Source organism: Anabrus simplex, chromosome 1 (genome assembly GCF_040414725.1).
Source record: "Anabrus simplex isolate iqAnaSimp1 chromosome 1, ASM4041472v1, whole genome shotgun sequence".
Lineage (NCBI taxonomy): Eukaryota > Metazoa > Arthropoda > Insecta > Orthoptera > Tettigoniidae > Anabrus > Anabrus simplex.
Window position 1 is genome coordinate 173,834,572 of NC_090265.1, and position 25,404 is coordinate 173,859,975.

A 25,404-nucleotide genomic window follows, 5' to 3' on the forward strand; every position below is an offset into this window, starting at 1 on the left:
GTCTGATTCTACCCAGCGCCTCACATTCGAAAAGTATGTGTTCAGCTGATTCCTCTGCTTCATTGCATTTTCTACATATGTTGTCTCTTATTACACCAATTCTATGTAGGTGTTTTTGCAGATGGCAGTGTCCTGTCAACAGTCCTACTACCCATCTTATATTTTCTCTGCTGAGTTTCAACAGTTCTTTAGTATGCTTCTTGTTTTTTCATTTTATCAGTTCCTTTGCAAGCCTGCATCCTGGAGTACTTTTCCAGTTTTCCATTTGTTTCTTTAAACCCATTTTCCTATGTAGTATCGGGCTTGTCCACTTGTTCATAAGAAATCCCGCATACAGGTTCTGGCCTACAGAATGTGTTTCTGTCCCTTTCCTGGCCAGTTTACCTGCCTTTTCATTTCCCTCTATACCTGTATGCCCTGGTACCCATATTATTTTGACAATGTTGTACATTGTGAGCTTCAGGAGAAGTGAGTGGCAATACCAGACAATTCTGGATATTATCCGGACTGCCTCTAGTGCCTTAATAGCCTCTTGTCTGTCTGTAAAAATGAAAATGTTCTTATTCCTATAGTTCATTTTCAGATTTTCTTCACGACACGTTGCGATCGATATCATTTCAGTTTGAAATACTGTAGTGTGTTTGCACAGGCTAATCTCAATTGATCTCTCAGGTCTTCCCCCTTTAATCCCTCCTCCTGTGCGATCCACAGTCTTTGAGCCATCAGCCCACCACTCTATATCTGTTTTTCAGTATCCATTTTCTGATATCCCAGTCTTTTTTTTTTCATTGTCTGGGTCTCAAACGGTTTTTCAAAGTTGTACTTTGGTATCATATGATCAGAAGACATGTGTAGAACTTCCTCTGTTATTACTCTGTTAATTGTACAGTGCCCTAGATCGGGTCATGGTGCATTCCAGCACTCTGATTGTCCAATCTATACATCCCCATTCTAGCCTGTTCTTTTATGAAATTCCATAGTGATGGGAGGTCCAGTAAAGTATTCAAGACTCCTGTCGGTGTAGTTTTCATTGCCCCAGTTATGGCTATGCATGCCATTCTCTGTTAGTTATCCAATCTACTGCCGACTTTTCCTTGACTTACTTTCTGTCACCAGATGATTGCAGCATAGGCCATCAACGGTCTAATGATAATTGTGTATATCCACATTATCATTGATGATCTTAGGCCCCATGTCTTTCCAACGGCTCTTTTACATGCATACAGCAAGTTCTTGGCCCTGGCTATGTTCCTTTCTTTATGTGGATTCCAGGTTAGATTTTTATCTAACACTACACCTAGGTGCAGTGCCTGTTATTCCATATATATATCTTGCCCAAAGAGTTCAGTGATCTCTTTCCCTCTAAATTTCTCCTTTTTGAAAAAGGGGTCCAGAGTTATCTTGTTCAGGTTGACTGACAGTTGTCCTTCCGGACACCAGTTCTCCACAAGGTTGAATAATCTTTACATGAGGTCCTGGATAGCATTCATCACCTTACCTCGTATCACAATCACTAGGTCATCTGCGTATCCTTGTGTATAGGAACCCTGTTCGTTGAGCATAGCTATGATTGTGTTCACCACGAGGCTCCACAGCAGAGGCGAAAGAACTCCTCCCTGAGCACAACCTCGGGTAGCTCTAAGCGTCAGCGTTTCTTCAAGCACGGTTGCTTTTATCTTTCTTCCGTCGAACATGGATTTAATCCATTTGACAACTGTTTTACTCACCTTGCTCTTTTCCAATTCTTTAATCATAGAATTATAGGTTGTATTGCTGAAGGCTGCTTCTATACCTAGAAATGCGCCAGTGCAATTTCTTTATATTCTAGGCTTTCCTATAGTTTACAAGCCAACTGGTGGAGTGCTACTTCAGTGGATCCGCCAGGTCTATATGCAAACTGATTTTCATGAAACGTTGAGTTCGGTTGCCCCGTTCTTCTGATATATTTATACAGACTTTTCTCCATTGCTTTCAGCATGAAGGAGGTTAAACATAATGGTTTGTATGCTTTGGCTCGGGCATAGTTTGCCCTTCCAGGTTTAGGTAGGAATACGCTTTTGCTTCGCCCACGATTTCGGCACGTACCCTAAAGCTAGACTATCTCTGAAACGGTCCGTCAGGGCAATGACGAGTATCTCCCGTCCTTCCTGGCGGAATATCGGACGTATCGGAGCCTTTATAGGGTGAAACGTGTCGATTGCCCATTTTACAACGTTGTGTTTTATTATTCTGTTTGCACAGTTCCAGTCTGCTCTTCGAGGTCCGGTCTCTGATCCAACCTTACTTCTTCTGTCATCTCCTCAGACTCAGGAAAGTGACACGCCATTAGCATCTCCAGCGTGTCCTTCGTCGCCTGAGTAAATGACCCATCTGGTTTCTCCAGTGTCCCCACCTGATTTATATGGGTTGCTTTAAGAATCTTCTGGAGCCTTGCTGTTTCAGTGTTTGATTCCACTTTCTCACAGAACAGTCTCCAAGATTTTCTTTTTGCTTTTCGTATCTCTAGGTTATACTCAGTGAGTTTCCTATGATATACGTCCCACATACCATTTCTAGATGATATTCTAGACAACATCCTAAACTCTTTTTTTCATTTTGGCTAGTTTTTGTTCCACCACCTTACTTTTTTGGTGTCTTTTCTTTGAGAGGACAGCTGTCATGAAATGAGTCTATAATGGCCTCTTCTAATAGTTCCACTGCCTCATTCAATTCTTACTGTCCTCTCACGTTACGTGGAATTTTTTGTACAGCCTTCCCTAGAACTTCTCTGTATCTACCCCAATTAGTTCTTTTTGGGACTCTGTACATCTCAGTCCCATACAGACTCGCAGCTATTACAAATTGGATGTACTGGTGGTCTGCCAGTGATGGTTCCTCCAGCACATTCCAGTCTTTAATATTGAATATGCGTAGTGCTTAGTGCATTGTCTATTACCTCCCTACGATTTTTCTTATTAATGTAGGCGTGTTTCCTATGTTTAGTATCGTCAACTCAATTCCAATAATAACTCTAGTAAAGACTCACCTCTTGCATTGCAGTTCGCGCTGCCCCATGCCGTGTGGTGTGAATTTGCATCTGCTCCAAGGACTAGGTGTTCGCTATTCCTCTTTGCGTTACAAATTAGGTTCTCAACTTCTTCTGATGGGGGAAGATTACTTGAGTAATATGGGAGGCATGCAGATCCTATGGTTATTTCTCTGGGACCTACCCAAATTTCCGCCACTAAGTCCTTTGAACGATGTTCCTGCAACAGAAGGCATTTTAGTTCTCTGCTCACAAGTAAACAAGTTCTAGGTATATTCGGTGTAGTATCGTACATAAGCTTACCTCCAGATTCCGACAGTCCCTCTACTCTACCCTTAACTACCCATTGCTCTTGCATAAGAGCCACATCGATAGCCTCGGACTTGAACTTCATGACGAATTTTACCACGGCTGATTTTTTATGTTGTATGTTGACCTGTAGAATATTTAGTACCATCCTTGCTAACGCTAGGTTTTGTTTTTCCCTTAATTACTTGGAATTTGATCTGCCCAGATCAAAGCTTGGCCTTAAGGCTCTCTTCTTGAGCTCTTCAAAATCTCTTTCATTAAGGGCCGAAACAACTGTCCTTACTGTGTCTTCAGTAGTTGTTGCATTCAGCACTCTCCACTCTTTCGTCGGAAGTTTGGTGACATGCTGATGTATCCTAACAAGTACATCATCAACCTTCATCTTTTCAAATTGAGGAGGAAACTTGGTGATGACCTTTGTAGTATTCAGCACCTTCTTGGCTTCTGCCGTCTTCAAATTCTCCCCTTTCCAAGGGTTGCAATTGGACACTATCTGTTCCAGCCAGCTTTTAGTTTCTGGGTTTGCACAGATCAGTACCATTGCTCCACTTTCCATCCGTGGAAACTCGAGGAAGCCTGGAAGGCATCCGTCCGACAGAGGTTCCATTTGCGCTATCAGAGCAGATGAAAGTTCCTTCACGTCTTCCTCCTTCAGTTTCCCGTGTGGAAAGGTTTTAGGTATTATTGCTACCTTGAATGAAGTTAGTCTTTCCGAAAAAGACTTGACCGTCTCTTCTTTCTGTTTCTTGGGTGGCAGTTTTGTAGCCGAACTTGATGGCGTACTATCCCCCGACCTTGTCCTTTTAGGTGTTGTCGGAGGGATAGCCTCTCGCCGATCCCTGTTCCTTGGCTTCTTCTCCGTCCAAGTTCCACCCGCTATTTTGGCTTCTTTCCTCGCTCTTTTCCTTTCCTTGTAATATCACTATTGCGAGGTGGTCTGTTAATATGAAATCTGTCGATTTTCGATGCATAAATCTTCAGTTCTGTCTCTACGGACGTTCCTGGTTTGCTTGTGGTAGCAGTCTGCTCTACTTGAGCTTATGTTTCCATTTCTTGTTTTGAGTCAGCGACAGCCTGTCCAATTTGGGCTTCTGTCTCCATTTTTCATTTTGGGCTTGCTCCCGGATTTGCTCTACTGGAGCTTCCATGGCCTCCCTTGATGTCGAGGTTTTTGAAATTGGTTCTTTATAAGCATCCATATTTCAATCAATCATAGAGTTTTTGCCCCTTACGGGGTCCTGAGCGTCGTTCGCACCATTCGTGGTGGGTCAGACAGCCAGATATTATACTCCCGCAACTCAGGCTCTCCGTAGCAGAGACCACGCCCCTCAGTCGTCCATCCAGCGGTCCGCCCCTGGCCCGAACCTAGCCAGGTTTGTTCCCCCTTCAGTAGGCCTACTCACATGGTCTCCGCTTGGCATTATCATGACCGAGTTCACAGCCATGACTTCCCCCTAGGATTGGATCTCCCCTTTCCCAACCCGCGGCTCGTCCAGTCTACGTAGAGCAAAGTGATGTGTTGGTTCCAGCAACTCGCAGTGAGCCTTCAACTCAATCACCAGCCCCACTTTACCTGAACCACCGTACCACCCATGTGGAGGAACCATGGACGTCTCTCTAGCATGTGTGGGTGAGGCCTCCTCTTCCAAGCCTTGACTTGGGCTAGTAACAAAGATACAAGCATAATGGGCAATCAGTCCTGCGTGCAACAGCTCAACGTTAGTGGTAAACTTCAAACATTTGAAGATCCCCATTTAAATGCTTTTTTCGTAATTCCTCTGCAGTTAGGAATCACTGTTTATTTCAACTGCAACTGAATGTATAAGAAATAGGAGTAATCATTTCCAGGTAACCACTAAGAAAGCGGAAAATTGAAGCTTAGTGTGTGTACCCTCAGAAAAGCAAGGGCGCCAAGATATCAGCTAATTCCTGTGTTATAGCTAGGGATGGATTAACTAATTCTGAACGAATGATAATGACAATGGCACTAATACTGGCGTTCCCATTCACCGTCACTTCACTAACAAAAACACTCCCGTGCTACGCAGCAATCACTCCACATCACTGGCATTCACTGAACTCAACTGTCTCGGTCGTTGGCAGACCTAAACCCAAACTGGGCCGTCACAATCACTGGCGGAACTGAACCTCTGAAGCACTCCTGGCCTGCCGTATTTAGATAGGCTAGCCCGACCAGATGCTTCAGACGAGGAGAAACCCCTAGAGTTCTCTGGAATTATAAAGCTCTGGGTTCACCTAACTAGTCGTTACTCACACCACCGGAAGTTACCGACTGGCGACAGTAGTGGTGGCAGAGGGGCTGGCCTTGCACGCCCAACTCATCTCTGACTGGTTGCAGCAGTAGCTAGAGGACGAAACCCTAAGCGGGTGATTTCCGTCACAGTTGGATCCACACTAGCATGTTCCACCTTATAACAAACTGGAGATCACCATCACAACGTTATTCTTCATATCTACATTATATGCAGCAATTTCTTCTCCACCTGCTGTCAAATCCTGTAAGATGTCATCCTGACGGTCTGTAAAATAGATAATCTTCATCAACCTCAAACTATTCAATCATCACTACTTTTTATATATTGACAGTCTCCGAGAATGTTTTAATAATTACATCATTGTGGCGATATTCATGCAAGCTTTCGAAAAATCATCATTGAAATCAACTCAGACCTCCATAACCTATTAGCAGATTCCAAGTACCCTTACCTTCTAAGCAGAAAAATAAACCGTAATATTCTTGTCCTAAACATTATTGTTACATTTCACTGCGGAAGTGATGACTTCATTTCATATGACGGAATTTTTACTACTTAAATTACAAATTATCAAATGCTGTACGGAAGTCCCGTGAATTAATTTCACACGAAATATTCACACGAACATAGAGCAAAGAAATGTTAAAACATTTTATTAAGTGTAACAGAGGGCGGAGGACAACAAACTTCGCCACTTATGAATGAGTAAGGAAGAATAGGGGACTTGTATTTATTCTGAATATTCTACCATTAAAGTGAAATACATTAGTTACTATATTTTGTGGGTTTTCAAGCAAACCACATCAAGTCAGATTTTGAGTTTGTGACATTATGGATGAAGTCTTAGGTAAGGAGTACAAGATGAAAATAAATAAGTCCAAAACAAAAGTAATGGAGTGCAGTCGAACGAAGGCATGTGATGTAGGAAATATTAGATTAGGAAACGAAGTCTTAAAGGAAGTAGATGAATATTGTTACTTGGGTAGTAAAATAACCAACGATGGCAGAAGTAAGGAGGACATACAATGCAGACTAGCACAAGCAAGGAAGAGCTTTCTTAAGAAAAGAAATTTACTCACTTCAAACATTGATATCGGAATTAGAAAGATGTTTTTGAAGACTTTTCTGTGGAGCGTGGCATTGTATGGAAGTGAAACATGGACGATAACTAGCTCAGAAAGAAAGAGAATAGAAGCTTTTGAAATGTGGTGTTACAGAAGAATGCTGAAGGTGAGATGGATAGATCGAATCACGAATGAAGAGATACTGAATCAAATTGGTGAGAGGAGATCGATTTGGCTAAATTTGACGAGAAGAAGAGATAGAATGATAGGACACATCTTAAGACACCCAGGACTTGTTCAGTTGGTTTTTGAAGGAAGTGTAGGTGGCAAGAATGGTAGGGGTAGACCAAGGTATGAATATGACAAACAGATTAGAGCAGATGTAGGATGCAATAGTTACGTAGAAATGAAAAGGTTAGCACAGGATAGGGTGGCATGGAGAGCTGCATCAAACCAGTCTATGGACTGATGACTCAAACAACAACAACAACAACGACATTTTTGCACTGCTAGTTGAGATTTTTGCGTTTTATTCGCTGAATAAATCCATTTAGTTGTACCCTACGAGGTCATTTCAGTCACTTATTTTTTCTTGCTCATTCTCATGGTAGGAAATACATTCAGGTAAAATATATTATTACAACTTAAGCTATACAGCGCTATTCTAGACACCTTAAAAATTCACTGCATGGTTTTAAAGAGAAATGTTATTATTCTGAGAGAAGAACTGACACTGACAGGCAGAAAAACTTTTAAACCTGTTTTTCGTCAGGATTAAGCTCCTTGACTTCATGTGTTTTACTTGTAAATCATGATAAAATCCCAAACTGATATTTTGGTTTCATTTATATAATTTAATGTATTTAACGAATTTTACAGCTCCAGTTGCAGGCTACGAACTTTTCAGCGGTTTGGGATTCTACAAGATGCACCTCACTCCTTTGACTTGGGAGGCGGCGAGGGACAAATGTGCTCAGGAGGGAGCTCATCTTATGATCATCAACTCAGAGAAAGAAGCAGAAGTCTACAGAAAAATCATGGCACGGGACAAGGGCAAAGTTGTAGGAACAGACTACGAGACCCACTTCTTCCTAGGATTTGATGAGCAACGTAAAAGAGGCCAGTTCGTCACCGTATTAGGTAATTATCAGTAACTTTTAAAGCTATAGTTCTTAGATTTACTAGCAAAATTACTGCCGTTCTAAAGAGGCTGAAGTACACAATTAACACGTTCATCGTGGTTCGGGTCACCATGTTTCCCGAAGGATGTTACTCTTAACCGACGGTGCGAGCTTTCCAAAATTGCGGAGTAAATAACTACGTCCTAGTTACAAATTTCCGAGAACTAATGGCAACATAGTGCTCCTGTTGAAGTAAAGGAGAGAAGCATACTGCTAGTTTCGATCGGCCCACCGGTGACTGGAAGGAATTTTTTTGCACCTTCCATTCATATCGTTTCGTGTCACCCTGTTTTCGGATTGTTGTCTAACCTATATTTTTACACGGGAATCGCTCGCGTGGTTATGGTGAACGAAGCCTACAATATTCCGGCGTTTAGATGTTTTTTTTCTATTTGCTTTACGTCACACCGACACAGATATGTCTTATGGCGACGATGGGATAAGAAAGGCCTAGGAGTTGGAAGGAAGCGGCCGTGGCCTTAATTAAGGTACAGCCCCAGCATTTGCCTGGTGTGAAAATGGGAAACCGCGGAAAACCATCTTCAGGGCTGCCGAGATTGGGGCTCGAACCCACGATCTCCCGGATGCAAGCTCACAGCCGCGCGCCTCTACGCGCACGGCCAACTCGCCCGGTGCCTTTAGATGGCAAATTGTCGTTTAATACGAGGAGAACCACCCTTCTGACACCTCGTGTAACATATTCCTTTCTATATTGCTCTCAGATAAACGACTATAAGTCTCCAGATTTTTATTTATTGGATTAGTTATTGATATGTATATTATCGTCGTCCATAGATAGTATTAACAAGCAAGTTCACTGTTTGTTTGTTTTTTTTAGCATTGTAGCCTTCAAATTCTGATACATCGGTGATACGGAAATGAAAGAGGTTTAGGACGGCACTGAATCTCGGGCGAATTTTTGTTATTTGGAACGAAATGATGACAGTGGCGGTGATTTGCCTTCATTATCTGCTGATGACCCTACGTACAGCCTCGTCTTTTGTGATATTATTTTGGTACTGTGCATAATATGAAAATAATTATCATATTTCCATAAAAACAGATCATTGAACGAGAAACTAACCTTTAATTCCGGGGTCATTTCTGGGTCACGCACTTGTTGAATCGGAAACATTTTACAGAGGTAAATACATTGAAATGTCTCCTCAACAATAACTCACAAAACAAGTGCACCAGCATTGTTTTGGATTTCATAGTAGGGACCAACCAAAGTGAAATTCGTCAGGTCACTGGTGACCCGAACCGATAATAACCGGTGGGCCGATACGACGTAAAATTAAGTCATCATCAAAATTCACTGCCACATGATACGTGTTAAGTCACATATAAACATAGATTCAACTATTAAAAAAGTGAGAGAAAATAGAAAATATGAAGCAGTTACCCGCGGGCTCCACGCAAACACAATCGAGGGCCTTACTGAGCAAGAAGGTTCTTTCATTTCAAGAACGCTGCTACTTGTCTGTGCATTGTTTTCTCTCAAATTTTTGACAGATATGACAGAATGCCAATTTGTCGGAATTCGTGTTGTTCAGATGGATGACTTTAATTTCGAATTGAGTGGACAACATCTAAATTGCACTGGGAGGGGAACTTACCTTTCATCAGTGTCACTATTCATCTCAGCGACCCCGAAAGGATGGATTCGACAATATTTTCATTTATATTTATATCTTAAGCCTGCTCCTCTCCCGCGCTCTTAAGGGTGATTGTGGTGTCTTACCCAACGAGGTTAGTCTCCCTATATTAAGTCACCAGTGTACCGAATTTGGTTGAATTTTCTCCAGAGGTTTAGGAGGAGATGTAATACATATATATTCACATACAATTACATTTATATATAGACCTATGGATAGGATTGATTACATAGACTCGCCTTTGCTCGTTGGGAACCCCCAGTTGCTCTTCCACTGTTGATGTTCTATATTTCTCACAGTTTCTTAAATATTTACACATCTAATACACAACTACAGTCTCCAAACTGGGCAGACCTATCATAGATGGTCATATGACATGAAAGAACATCTCGATCACGGCATGTTGGAAAGCTATTTCCATATAACAGGCATAAGAATGAATCTTCCACCAAGAAAGGCCCTTTATTAAACATGGCGGTGTGTTCCCATCCTCCTATATACAGCATTTCTTACCGGACTATAATGATATAGCGTAAGCTGCTGTCGCTCAGCGACAATTTTTCCATCAAGTCGATCCATTCTTGGAGCGGCTTTGCAATTAAATCTGTATACGTGTGTGTCCGTATATTTCTTCTTGCAGCAAAACCAAACCAACCCATACCATTGGTGTTTGGTTGTGGAAGTAGTCTCAAGTTCCCCATTGTGCACTATGGTGGTTGCATGTAGGTAGATGTGGTGTAGTAGATATGGGGTTTGAAGGTGGCCAACTAGATATAAACATAGACGCGTGTGTTCGTATATTTCAACTTGCAGCCAAAACTGTCCGCGCAAATCACTGGGGTTTGTGTTCGGTAGTAGCTTCGAGTATTAAATTGTGCACTATAGTTGTTGTGTGTCGGTGGCTATAGTGATGTGGTAGATGTGGGGGTTGAAATTGACCGACTATATAAAAATAGACGTGTGTGTCCGTATATTTCACTTTGGAGGCACAAATACCCACCGCAGACCGCTGGCGTTTGTGTGTGGTAGTAGCCTTAAGTCTCTCATCGTACGCTATATTGGTTGTGTGTATGAAGCCTTGGTGGTGTGGGAAATATGGGTATTGAAATTGGCTGACTATGTATAAATATGTACGTGTGTGTCCGTATATTTTACTTTGCAGCCACAACTATCCATCGCAGACCACTGGTGATTGTGTGTGGTAGTAGCCTCAAGTCTCCCATCGTGCACTACAGTAATTGCGTGTCGGTATTTGAGGAGGTGTGGGAGATGGGGGATTTCAATTGACCGACTATAATATGTACAAATATACGTGTGTGTATGTATATTTCACATTGCAACCAAAACTATCTACTCCATACCACTGGTGTTTGTGTGTGGTAGTAGTCTGGAAACTCCCATCGTAGACTATAGGGATTGCGTGTCGGTAGCTGTGGTGCTGTGGAAGATGAGGAGCTTCAAATTGGCTGACTTCGTCACTGAATGTATTAAAATGTGTGAGAGTGTACTGGAAGGATTGGAGTGAGAATATACTCCAGAAGGCTGTGATGTGTTCTCGTTGACTTTATATACCATCTTTGATTCACCTCGCAGGAATATGGCGATCTCAGAACCATTAATTTTCTGCTTGAGTACATCTGTGAGTATTTTCTGTAATTTTTGACTATAAAGCAGACACTTACTCAAACAGATCATTAACAGCAGTAATCCTAACCGGCGGAGAAGGAGGAAAATTGGTTTTCATACCGAAAATCCCATTGATCTCAAATGATTTGTTATTTTGTTTCAAACGATTACAATTTCCAGCAAGATTAGCTTACAGTAGACTGTCAATATGAGTCAGATTCAAACGTTCCATAATTGCGGAGTTAAGAATTCCTTTTCCACACATGGTTAGCTCAACGATGATTTCTCCCGTGTCGGCAAACAGAAAATCGGTTTGTGCATGCGCCAGGCAACAACACATCGTACGCAGTGTATAAGGATGTAGTTTATGAAATTACTTAGAATGTAAGATATTTATGTACTCCGAAAAAAGAATACAAGAAGAGTTGTCTTTTAATGCACTTCATCTGTATTATATAGAAAAAACCGCACGGATGTACAAAAAACCAAGCGAAGTTGGCTGTCTTTAACTAGATAATTAAAAGAAATTACGCATCATAAAAAACTACTTTAGGATTTCGTTCAAACCACCTCCTGAACCCTCCCCGGAATAATAAGAAGAAATTGTGAAATTTTCAGCGAAATAAGAACAGGAGTTTTTGAGTCTAATAATCTCAAATATACCAATATCCACTCTTATATGCACTGAGTGTGAATATAATTACGGAGATGCACCTTGAGAGGAATGTTTTTATCTGTACTGTTGACGTGTTTACTAAGTTAGATGGGAAGACGATCATTTCTCAATTTCAAAGTGTTTCTTTTTTAAATGCGTTGTTAATAACGAGTTGTCCTCCGCGAGCCCTTCAAACGGCAGCAGTACGGTGAGACATCGACTCTACAAGGTGTTGAATTCATTTTAGGGGGATCTGGACCCATGCATCTTGCACTGCTACCCACTACTGGTCTTGTGTAGTTGATGCGGGGTTCATGGAGCGTACACCATCATCAACAGCTTCCCATAAATGCTCGATTGGGGGATCTGAAGGGCCAATCCATGGTCGTAATTTCACTGGAGTGCTTCTGCAACCATCTACGTGCCACCACCACAGAGTGGTGACGTGGCGCATTGTCCTGTTGAAACATGGCATTTCCATCAGGGTACTCTAGGGACAGAAAGGGATGCAGATAGTCTGAAAGGATGGGACCTAATTGCGACCATGAGAGCGCCGCGCAGGCGAGAACTGAGCCACCTCCCGCCTGGACACAACCTTATACACACGCAGGATCCATAGCTTAATGGGGCATACGCCACTCTCTCACGCGTCCATCGGCTCGGTACAACTAGATTCGCGATTCATCGGACCATACTACACACTGCCACTATTCAATGTTCCATTGCCGATGTTCATGGGCCTATGCATGTTGTTGAGCTCTCTGTCGAAATGTCAGGAAAAGGACACGAGTTGGTCGTCGGCTGGTGAAGCCTATGAGGTGCAGTTGCCTCCTTACATTCCTAGTAGAAATGGGTTCTTGATTCCCAACATTCAGCTGGGCGGTGATCTGACTCACAGTAGTCCGTCGAGCGCCCAGTATGGTTCTGCGGAGGCGACGTGATGTACGTTCGTTAAACACCTCTGGTCTTTCCGTACGGCAGTTGAAGTGGGTGGTAACATCCTTTCCGAGATATTGAAGGTCCACCCTCGACACTGTTGACCTCGGAACCCCTAATTCGCGTGTAATCTCCGCAATGCTATGACTCATGGGCCGAGCGCCGATGATCATCAAACGTTTAATGTCTATTAACTCACGACGTGTCTGTAAGCCATTGCTCAGCTACGCCGCGGCTAGCCGCAACGCTCAGGGGTCATATACGGCACATTTACTAATGGGAGACCCCTTCCCGTGAGCTTTGGCAACTCGGTGTATATAAATATACAGAGATAAATATTCTCCATATAAACTAAACGAGCGTGCTCCAATGATAAAATATCTTACATGCCATCATTTCAAGTTTCCAATTACATTTTACATTCTAATGTTTACTCTCTAACGCAACGTGAAACTTATACAGTTATACTGTACTGATAGATATGAGGGTAACAAAACAAATAATTATATTATTCAAAACATAAATGTCCATCGGGAGGGCGGTGATCCTGTTGTCAATCCACGCTCCCAGTCAGTCCATCCACGCTTTGAAACCTGGCAACATCTAGCAAAGGACTCTCATCCAGTTCAATGCAAAGTGGCCATTCAAATGAAATCAGAACCAAAAACTGTTGAAAGATATCGTCAATGAATACAGTTATACATAGCACATGTAAATAACAAGGTATACATTCTATTTAAGCAAATACGATGGAATTCATTACACTTTCTGAAGATATATAGATACCTAGGAAGTAATACTCGAAATTAGTGTAGACCATTCCATCCTCTTCAATGCACTATGCAATGGAGTACCATGGAATTTCCAACAACCATTTATAAAGACGTCGTCTGAAAATGTTCAATGAGCTGACCGAATTCTTGACCTTATTTATTATATAGAGTTATACTTCACACCATATGACACCCTTAGTTTTTCTTCAACTTGCAAAAGCAAGGGAACAGGAAGGATTGCAACAACTATCGAGGTATCTCACTGATTAGTATACCAGGCAAAGTATTCACTGGCATCTTGGAAGGGAGGGTGCGATCAGTCGTTGAAAGGAAGTTGGATGAAAACCAGTGTGGTTTCAGACCACAGAGAGGCTGTCAGGATCATATTTTCAGTATGCGCCAGGTAATTGAAAAATGCTACGAGAGGAATAGGCAGTTGTGTTTATGTTTCGTAGATCTAGAGAAAGCATATGACAGGATACCGAGGGAAAAGATGTTCGCCATACTGGGGGACTATGGAATTAAAGGCAGATTATTAAAAGCAATCAAAGGCATTTATGTTGACAGTTGGGCTTCAGTGAGAATTGATGGCAGAATGAGTTCTTGGTTCAGGGTACTTACAGGGGTTAGACAAGGCTGTAATCTTTCACCTTTGCTGTTTGTAGTTTACATGGATCATCTGCTGAAAGGTATAAAATGGCAGGGAGGGATTCAATTAGGTGGAAATGTAGTAAGCAGTTTGGCCTATGCTGACGACTTGGTCTTAATGGCAGATTGTGCCGAAAGCCTACAGTCTAATATCTTGGAACTAGAAAATAGGTGCAATGTGTATGGTATGAAAATTAGCCTCTCGAAGACTAAATTGATGTCAGTAGGTAAGAAATCCAACAGAATTGAATGTCAGATTGGTGATACAAAGCTAGAACAGGTCGATAATTTCAAGTATTTAGGTTGTGTGTTCTCCCAGGATGGTAATATAGTAAGTCAGATTGAATCAAGGTGCCGTAAAGCTAATGCAGTGAGCTCGCAGCTGCGATCGACTGTATTCTGTAAGAAGGAAGTCAGCTCCCAGACGAAACTATCTTTACATCGGTCTGTTTTCAGACCAACTTTGCTTTACGGGAGCGAAAGCTGGGTGGACTCAGGATATCTTATTCATAAGTTAGAAGTAACAGACATGAAAGTAGCAAGAATGATTGCTGGTACAAACAGGTGGGAACAATGGCAGGAGGGTACTCGGAATGAGGAAATAAAGGCTAATTTAGGAATGAACTCGATGGATGAAACTGTACGCATAAACCGCCTTCGGTGGTGGGGTCATGTGAGGCGAATGGAGGAGAATAGGTTACCTAGGAGAATAATGGACTCTGCTATGGAGGGTAAGAGGAGTAGAGGTAGACCAAGACGACGATGGTTAGACTCGGTTTCTAACGATTTAAAGATAGGAGGTATAGAACTAAATGAGGCCACAACACTAGTTGCAAATCGAGGATTGTGGTGACGTTTAGTAAATTCACAGAGGCTTGCAGACTGAACGCTGAAAGGAAAAGTGCGTTCATTTACTTTTAAAAGAGATTCCAAGTACGGCCTACCAATTTTAACGTCTGTAACATCTTCAGTTTCTGAGATATATGTATCCTCATATAAAGAATTCAACTCCTTCCTCACATCTTTTCAACCCTCACCCCTTAAGTGGATTTTCTGAAAAATAAAATATGTGTTCTTTTATTTTAAAGGAGATTCCAAATACAAAATTTTAAAATGAGTATCTTCTTCTCTTCTACCGGTTTTTCCACACCTGTGGGGTCGCGGGTGCGAACTGTATCGCACATGTGGATTTGACGCCATAACATGTTAGGTTTTTGTGATATTTGTAGATAATCTCGCTGTTGTAAGCATACTGGAGCTGATGTTGCCATGGTTACGGCAGTTCTTTTCTTTATCCGATTCCTAGAGCAGGGGTAGTGTGGTGCCAATATCTCAATAACGGTTGGTTTTAGGGCCGTAAAACATGGCTTTTGGGCCCGTAGGGCTTACCGAGTTTTGTTCTTTGCGTCAAGGGATAAAAATGAGTTTTGTCTCGTACTTGTACGACAAATTCGATATTTCGCCTACAGTATATTAGCTTAGTATTTTTATATCTCCCCACGTCGCCCCCTCCCCCCTTGAATTGTTTCGAAAATAAAATATAGCCTATAGCACTCAGGGGTAATGTATCTTTCTATTAAGGAAATAATTTTTAGATTCGCTCCAGTAGTTCCTGAGATTAGCCATTACATACAAACAAAATTTACCTCTTTATATATTAGTATAGATAAAGTATGTTACACATTCCATTCATTTTTGTTATCCTTCGTTTCTTCCCTATCTTCATACGATACTGTACTTTACTGTCGGATTTTTTATTATGGACACTCGAGTTTAGGCTTTAATTACAAACCAATCAATAGGCGTATTGAAATTCGAGTTATACCAATATTTTACTTGTTTAATTCTACGTTAGCGTATATAAGACGCATTGTTTTCGATGTTCATTAAATATTTTTTCTTTGTGGTTGTAATAAATATTGCCCGGGTTTTCGGCTTCTTCTCTAGGAACCGCTTACTTAGGAATATGTACAAGGAAAACGACTTGTCTGATTCTCATCAATTTTTTATATGTTATAACCACATGTATCAAGTTACAATTTTTTTCAACGACCTTGAAAAAAGTTCTTATCATTTTTCTAAAGCAACTCTTTCTCAGCCTAGGATAAACGTACAGCAGCAAACTTGGGCTTATTTTGAAGCACTCAGTCATGGTTATCAGAAACTACAACAACTGTAACCGTACAGTGTGGTACCGAATTTATGAAGAGTAATATTGAAGGGAGGTTTTGTGCACGCCGGACCGTGCGATTAACAGCAGGCCGGGTGGTGAAATCGGGTGCAGTGTTGCCGCGTTCAGTAGTATTCACACGCTCAACGAACACAGCTTTTCGTTTACTTTCAACCTTTAGTTTTATTTCCTCTTATAAATTCCACTTCCCATCATCTTTTCTCATAAGGGCTTTGGACCTTCAACGGCAGGTTTAAAAATGGTTAACTTCCTAATTTAGAAATATCACACTGTACAATTTTTACAAGAGTTATTTATATTATTATTTACATATATTTACGGTATTTAATTCTATCAATTTTCTTCGTCTGAAAAATCACTGTGTTCCGAAGAACTGGTGCTGCTGTCATTCATGTTGATTATGACTGACTCGAAATAAGGCACATTTGCAGTCAGTGCATCTTTTTCCCAGTAGTGGTCTTCAATTTTCTTAGCGTGTTTAATACATTGTTTCCAGAGTTCAGGGGTCACGGTACGTAAGGCTTCCCGGCATAAAGCGTAAATTGCTTCCATACCTCTACCATTTTCTAATGTGTTAGCCATATTTGTTTTTGCTATTTTCCCTTTTACGTAAGCCCAAATGAGCTCGATTGGATTAAGCTTCCAGCTTCTTTACCGGCGTTTGAAACTAAGGCCTGGCAAGGACAATCAGCTCTGATGTAGTTAATTTGTTATAATCGTCAACTCCAGGTGGTAGTGAAATATTCTTTGACGTTTTCCAATGTATAATTTCACGTTTCAGCCATGACATGTTCGGGTTTTAAGATGAAGGATCGGCCCTCGTATGATATGGAGCTTGATCTATAACGACAGCCGAACTTTGAGGCAATAAACTCAGGACTTTCATGAACCATTCTTCATAATGAGTCGAGTTCATCTCATTCTGGTAATCACCACTACTTTTCTTGCCAATAAAACAAAGTTCTGCACCGTCAAGAAAGCGTTCTTCACTTCCGATGTGTAAAAATTATGACCTGGATGACGTATTTCCATCATTCTCCTTTGAAGCGGATCCTACTCTCTTCACTGACGACAGCGATAATCCAAGACAATCTGCCACCTTCTGGTACACAGGGAACCTCTTGTCCCCTACTTTTTCCCCCTCACATTGAAAGAAAAAATAGCACTCAAAATCATTGCGAACCGGGTGAGTTGGCCATGCGGTTACGAACGCGCAGCTGTGAGCTCGCATCCGGGAGATAGTGGGTTCGAACCCCACTGATACTTGTCACTTTATCATTTCACACCAGGCAAATGCTGAGGCTGTACCTTAATTAAGGCCACGGCCGCTTCCTTCCCATTCATCGGCTTTTCTTCTCCCATCGTCGCCATAAGACCTATCTATGTCGGTGCGACGTAAAGCAAATATCAATTTAAAAAAATCATTATAAGTTCACCCTCTGATAACGGCGGTCTCGGAGGCATCTTGAAGTGACGTGGTCAACATGCAGAACATAGGAAAACTGAAAATAACTTCCGGACAAACCAAGGTCACGGGCATTCCGTTTCACAACTGCCCGGGACGAGTGTACTGTGTTCGTTGCGCGCGTGATTACTACTGAACGCGGCAACACTGCGCCCAATTTCACCACCCGGCCTGCTGTTAATCGCACGGTCCGGCGTGGACAAAACCTCCCTTCAATATTACTCTTCATAAATTCGGTACCACACTGTACGGTTGCAGTTGTCGTAGTTTCTGATAACCATGACTGCGTGCTTCAAAATAAGCCCAAGTTTGCTGCTGTACCTTTATCCTGGGCTGAGAAAGAGTTGCTTTAGAAAAATGATAAGAACTTTTCTCGGAGTGGTTGAATAAAGTTGTAACTTGTTTATTACACTAAAAATACACGTGGTTATAACATATAAAAATTTCATTAGAATCAGACAAGTCGTTTTCCTTGTACATATTCCTAAGTGAGCGCTTCGTAGAGAAGAAGCCAAAAACCCGGGCAATATTTATTACAACCACAAATAAAAAATATTTAATGAACGTCGAAAACAATGCGTCTTATATACGCTAATGTAGAATTAAACAAGGAATATATTGGTATAACTCGAATTTCCATAGGCCTATTGATTCGTTTGTAATTAAAGCCTAAACTCGAGTGTCCATAATAAAAAGTCCGACAGTAAGTACATGTATCAGAGTTCTGTTATTTTTCTTTCTATTTTTCCCACACAGACACAGATAGGTCTCATAACGACCATCAATACGACACAACCTATAATTAAAGTACAGTAGCAGTCGAGTGTAAAAATGGGAAAACTCTCAAAACCATTTTCTGGGCTGCCGACATTGGAGTTCTAACCCAATATCTCTCGATAGCAAGTACACTGCTATGTGACACAATACGGGTAGCCAATTCGCTCGGTCGACGTATATTAACAGAAATAAATTAAAATAATCGTCCTCAGCGTACTTATGATCGTTGTTGTCACTGTTGTTGCTCCTGTTGCTGCTGATGTTCTTCTTGTCATTGTTCTTGTCGTAGCAGAAAACTCTTAACGGTAGTTCATTCATAAGCATTTGAATCGAAATAAGAAAATTACGTCTTGATTAAACACTGTGAGAGTAAGTAAGTAGCCTACTCATTTGGTTGTCATGGAGAATTTTCATTGCCAAAAACAAAACAAACAAAAACAGATTATATGTGAAAGTGTAAATGGGAGGGCGGTAATTACAGTTATCACATGGGGCGGCAATACTCCTGGACTTATGCTCTTAATGCTCAGTTAGTTCCTTTTAAAATGATTTTATGTAACGTACTGAGTGAATAAATTTCCGCGTGAATTCGGAGAGCATCTTACAATTCTAAACACGGTAGTAGTATATATGTATCTGACCCGTAGGTGACATTGATATTGTGTTTTTAATTTTCTGAAAATGGCCGACGGGTCACGCGAACGAGCTCTACCTGTGCTCCTTAGGCCGTGCGTTGAGGACTCTTGCGATATTGGTATGGAAAATATACGTTAGTGTACGGTTCTTAGTTATCGATGATGAACATAAAGTGTGAAAGCCTTACAATCAACATGACTTTCTGTTTTCTGTTTCAGATGAACCCCTTAACAACACTGGATTCTTAATTTGGCACTACGGTTACCCTACAACTACACAAGGATGGGAGTGTGGCTCAGCGTTCCCCGACGGAACATTGTTGAATTTAGGATGTTCGTGGAAATTGGGTTTTATATGTGAACGTGGAGTTAATTAAACCAGATAATAAAGAATCGGGGATTCAGTCACTCAAGACCCCTATATCTGTGCTGTGAATGTTTCAAACATCTCTACGAAGTAATAATATAGTGTTTCGAGGGTGTTAATTAGAGCCTTTATTTACATACACCAGTGGGTTACAACGTGCAACGCTGTGTAGACACCTTGTAATGTGATTGAATGTGAGCAATTATAAGAAAAGAATTCCAAAGTGTCTGTAAATCTATTCAAAACTGATTTAATATGTAGGAAGGGATTCTATGTACGCATTATTTTCAAATTTGTATTTATTCTTTAAGAAATGAATATTGTTATGAGTTTTGATACATTTTATCTATATAAATAAAGTTACAGGGGGTCCGCTGTCTGTAATTTCGTTTTATTTTGCCAATTCTTCAGATATTCATCCGTTTTAGGTCAACTCAATACCATATCAGTGGTTTTTAGTTTTCGTCTCTGTTTGCCTGTTCGGTTGGGAGCGCGCAGCTGTGAGCTTGCATCCGGTAGATAGTGGGTTCGAACCCCACTGTCGGCAGCCCTGAAGATGGTTTCCGTGGTTTCCCATTTCCACACCAGGAAAATGCTGGGGCTGTACCTTAATTAAGGCTAAGGCCACTTCCTTCCCAGTCCTAGCCCTTTCCTATCCTATCGACGCCATAAAAGCTATCTGTGTCGGTGCGACGTAAAGCAAATAAATGTTTGCCTTTTTGTCGGTTCGTTCCAACATCACGACAAAAGGGCTGGATAGATCTCGACCAAACTTCGTATGTAGAGTATACTCATGCAGGAAAAGGTTTAGATATGCATATGATTTAAAAATCACTGAATAGACTGGGGTTTTATAGGAAAATAAGATTTTTCTTCTATTTTCTCTTGTACTGTTAATTTTCTCTAAAATCCGTGGACTATGTTTGAAACGTCCCTGGCTTTAAACAACTTCTGATATGTATATAATTTCGCTTACTCTTCAAACGACGGAGAAGATTACTATATATAGCCTAAGTAGAAGGGCAATGAATGTTCTAAAACAATAGGTGCTGCGCCACCATTTTCCCACGCTTTTTGAGTAGTGCAGCAATATCGATTCTGACATAATGACTTAGTAGTGTACCCACGTGGTTTTTACCGGAGTTCAATGACCTCTCGATGAGGTTAAGACCCGGAGTAACATCATAACCTTGGGTACGGGACCAATCCTCCATTGGAGGGGCCCAGTTGGTCAGCGAATGATATGGGGTGCTTTGGACCCCTAGGTGAGGTTATGAAAACATATCCATTCGTACGAGGTCAATACTACCAGTCCACCTTGGGTGTTTTGACCCACAGGTGAGGTTATGACGTCATGCCTTTAGGTATGGGGCCAATGCCAACCTCACGGCCACTATATAGGAGCCAAATTGGATGGGCCCCTTGGATTAGCCGAGTTAGACAGATCACGGAACCCTTTGGAGGAGCCGAATCGGTTTGGGTGCCTGCATATGAATTTAAGACGTCATTATGACGTGTTAACCTAACCTTGTGCACGAACGCTATCCTAACCTCACACAAGCTCCTTTTCGGCTCCCCTCGGAGGAGTCCAATCGGTTAGGTGACTTGCAGTTGAAGTTATGACGCCATGATGACGTGTTAACCTAACCTAGCTACGAGGAACGCTAACCTAACTTCAGGCAGGTTCTTTACGGGCTCTCCTTGGAGGAGCCGAACTGGTGAGGTGACTTGCAATTGTGGTTAACACGTGTTTAACCAAAACCTTGGCCTCGAACGGTAACCTAACCTCACACAGGCTCTTTGCCGTCTCTTCCTGGAGGAGTGACGGAGCTGCGACGTCAAAGAGCGGGCGATTTAAAATGCAGACTGTTAGCTAAGAGTGCATGCTTATCTTCACATAGCGTCCTAATCTAAGGCCCAGGCCTTCTCCTGATCGAGCTGTGACGTCACAGAGCCGGCGATTTGAAATGCGGACTGCTGTCTAAGGGTGCATGACGTTATAAACCAACGTGTGAGGTGTAACCTTACTGGCCCTGGTTTCGATCTCTTTCCCATGCTTAACTGTATAAGGGCGTTAACCTTACAGACTTTATCCAAGCTTAACTTAACTAGACAAGATGGCGAATATATAGGAGGTACTTTAGTGTCTCGGATCCGAGCGACTGTGGAGTTAAATACGCCAGCGTTTGGAACACTAAATTTTAGATTTTAAATTCAGAGCTTATAGATTTGAACTCTAGAGGCTTATAGCGGCCTACAGTATTCTTTGCATCAGTCAGAGAACAAACCCTTGTGTTCAGAACACACTAGAAACTTGAACTTACAAGGACAACTATGTCCAACGCGTGGAAAAAGATAGTGGGGCTGAGCAGGTGTCAAACTGAGGCCACGCTGTTTTGACACGCAGTGAGCACATGGACATGGTTATGCATGTTTAGAATTTTTCACTAATAGGCTCTCTCTCTCTCTCTCTCTCTCTCTCTCTCTCTCTGTTAGCTCTCCATAATTTTTGTGCAGAGTTTACTACTGTGCTGGCCGGCCAGTGTCATGGGAAGGTGCGGTATCCAACTGAGCCAATGACGCACTGGGGGGAAACACTGGTATTTTTTGAAGATTGAGTTTCCTGAATTTTATTTGGCTATCTCAATCCGAAGCCATATTTCTGGTCAATACGGGTGATAGTTTGCACACCTTCTTTAGCCCAATATGTGAATATATCTCTTAATAGCAATTACCCGCGGCTTCGCTCGCGTGGATTTCGTAATTTGATCAAAGTAATCGTTCCTCGGCATTGTGCTACGACATTATCTGAAAATTCCTAAAGTATAAAAACTCACCCTCGTCGCCATAAGACCTATCTGCGTCTGTGCGACGTAAAGCCCCTAGCAAAAAAAAAACCTCACCCACAAATTGAGTTTCATTTCCCCAGAAATTCTTTGTAAACCATGTTTGTCGTATTACCTCTTGGGGCTAAGACGACCATGCGACATAGAACTGTACATGTGAGACAAAGTCTTCTCTCAAGTCGAAAAAGTAAATACAGGTTTCTTTATTTTTAAAGGAGATTCCAAATACCAAATAACTGTAACATCTTCAGTTTTTGAGATATATATATCCCCATAAAAAGCATTCAACCCCTTAATCAGTCCTTCCCCCAAATTCACCTCCATCTAAGTGCCTTCTCCGAAAACAAACAGGTACAGGTTCCTGTATTTTTAAAAGACTTTCCAAATACCAAGTTTCTTGTCTCTAACATGTTAAGTTTTTGACGTATAATGTAGATACACCGGTACTCATTTTAAAAATTCACCCGCTTTTCCAATTCTTTTCAACCCCTTAACTGGGTTTTCCGAAAACAAAAAAATACGTGCTTCATCACTTTTAAAGGAGATTCCAAATGCCAATTTGCATGCCTGTACGTCTAACACCGTCAGTCTTTGAGATAAATGTATACTCATAAGAATAATTCAACTTCTTCACTTCTTTCCACCCATCTCCCGGCTTAAGTGGACTTTCCGAAAACAAAAAAATAACTGTTTCTTTATTTTGAAAGGAAATTCAAAATACCAACTTTCTCGTCTGTAACAGCTGCAGTTCTTAAGGTATCCTCATAAACATATTTCAACTCCTTATTTACTTACTTTCAAACCCACACCCCTCACGTCGATTTTCCGGAAAAAAAAATGTTTCTTCATTTTTAAAGGGGATTCCAAATACTAACTTTTCACGTCTGCAACATCTTCAGTTTTTGAGATATAAGTTTAGTCATAAAATAATTCAACTCCTTTTTCACCATCCCCCCTTCCTACCCGTTGGGTTGATTCCCCCCTCCCCAAACGTACGGGCTTCTTTATTTTTGAAGGAGATTCCAAATACCAGTTTTCGCATCTTAAACATTTTTAATTTTTTATATATAAGTATCCTAACACAAAGAATACAACTAATTTTTCAATTCATTCACCCCCCCCTTAAGTGGATTTTCCGAAGACAAAAGAACACGTGTTCCTTTACTTTGAAAGACGATTCCAAATACAAATGTTCATGCCTCTAACATCTTCAGTTTTTGAGATATAAGTATACTCAAAAAGAATTCAACTCCTTTTTCACCCCAGCCCGTTAAGTTGATTTCCCCCTCCAAAAAGTGCGTGTTTATTATCTAAGAGATCCCAAATACAAATGTTCACGTGTGTAACCTTACGTTCTTGAGATATAAGTTTCTCCACAAAAAGAATTACAATTTTTCACTTCCTTTCTCCCTCCCCCTTAAGTGAATTTTCCGAAAACCAAAAAAAAATGTTTATTTACAGTATAATGCCAATTATCTGTAACATCTTCAGTTTTGAGACATATGTATCCTCATGAAAAGAATTCAACTCCTTTTACACTCCACCCCTACCCGTTAAGTTGGTTTCTACCCACCCAAAACATGCGTGTTTCTTTATTTTTAAAGGAGATTCCAAATACCAACTGTAACGTCTGTAAACTTTTAAGTTTTTGAGATATAGACATCCTCATTTTAAAAATTCACCCCCCTCCTCCCCCTCTGCACCCCCTTAGCGACAAAATATCCAAAAATCCTCCAGCGATCACCTACATGTTAGTATGAATGTATCCCCAAAATTTCATTTCTTTATGTCCAGTAGTTTTAGCTCAGCGATGGTGAATCCGTCAGTCAGTCAGTCAGTCAGTCAGTCAGTCAGTCAGCCAGACAAGTTATTTTATATATATAGATAAGATTACGTCTTCCTTAACTTCAGTCGTACATTTTTTCTAGTTGTTTTACGTCGCACCGACACAGATAGGTCTTACGGCGACGATGGGACAGGAAAGGCCTAGGAGTGGGAAGGAAGCGGCTGTGGCCTTAATTAACGTACAGCCCCAGCATTTTCCTGGTGTAAAAATGGGAAAATACGGAAAACCATTTTCAGGGCTGCGGGCAGTGGGGTTCGAACCTACTATCTCCCGAATACTGGATACTGGCCGCACTTAAGCGACTGCAGCTATCGAGCTCGGTAGTCGTACATTTAACCTCTGAATATAATTGTTCTCTAGCATCAGTCATTTTGTCTAGCACTTCTATTCCACCCAGTTTCGCGACAACCATCCGTCTGCTTACAAAAACGAAAGCTTTCTGTGGACCTACGGCTGTAATTTGCAATGACTTTAAGTGTTGACCCATTATTATTCTAAAGACAAATACAATATATTAACTAGATATCGCCCTCCCTTCCTGAACTGCTGCTGCTGATCGTTATTTCACTCTCCCAGTTTGGGAGCGGGCCACCAGTCCTACTAGGGACTCTTTGGCCGGTGAGTAGGTTGGTTTTGGGAGTTTTATTTGTTATTGAAAGTGTGCTATGGCACACGTGCTTTATGTTGTTAGTTGAGGTGTTTACTGGCATGTGGATTTCTCAACAAGGCGTCACCCAGTGTGAGTCCCGCACCGCGCCCGGCCGGCTCTTTCCCTGCTATCCCCCGTTTATTGTAGCTTTTTGAGATACATATTTACAATATTTACATATATGTTGTATTATGTTATCTTCTTTTAGAGTTTTTGCTCTTGGTGAATTGATCATTAATAGTATATTAATTTCAATTTCACATTATTTATATTATTACACTTCCACTGTGAGTTCTTGCTTGATGCTGATTTACATTTTTCAATTTATATTTTGTGTATTTGTGACATTTTGAGGAGTGTAATGTGTTGTATCGTAGTGTCATATATTCCAATCAATTCATCGTAATATTGTCTTTACTTTCCATTTTTGAGTTTTGATATTTGATGTTTTACTATTTAACATTTTCTAGTTGTGTA

At 41.2% G+C, this 25,404-nt stretch overlaps 1 protein-coding gene across 1 annotated transcript in view; it reads left to right on the forward strand.

Moving 5' to 3' along the window:
• LOC136863520 (hemolymph lipopolysaccharide-binding protein-like) overlaps nucleotides 1-19,965 on the forward strand; it is a 34,620-nt gene extending 14,655 nt beyond the window's left edge. The window contains exons 3-4 of the mRNA XM_067139910.2: nucleotides 7,554-7,814; nucleotides 19,439-19,965. Coding sequence (XP_066996011.2) covers nucleotides 7,554-7,814; nucleotides 19,439-19,596 — 419 coding nt within the window. The 3' untranslated portion in view covers nucleotides 19,597-19,965. The remainder of the gene's footprint in view (nucleotides 1-7,553; nucleotides 7,815-19,438) is intronic.
• The last annotated feature ends 5,439 nt before the right edge of the window (nucleotides 19,966-25,404 follow it).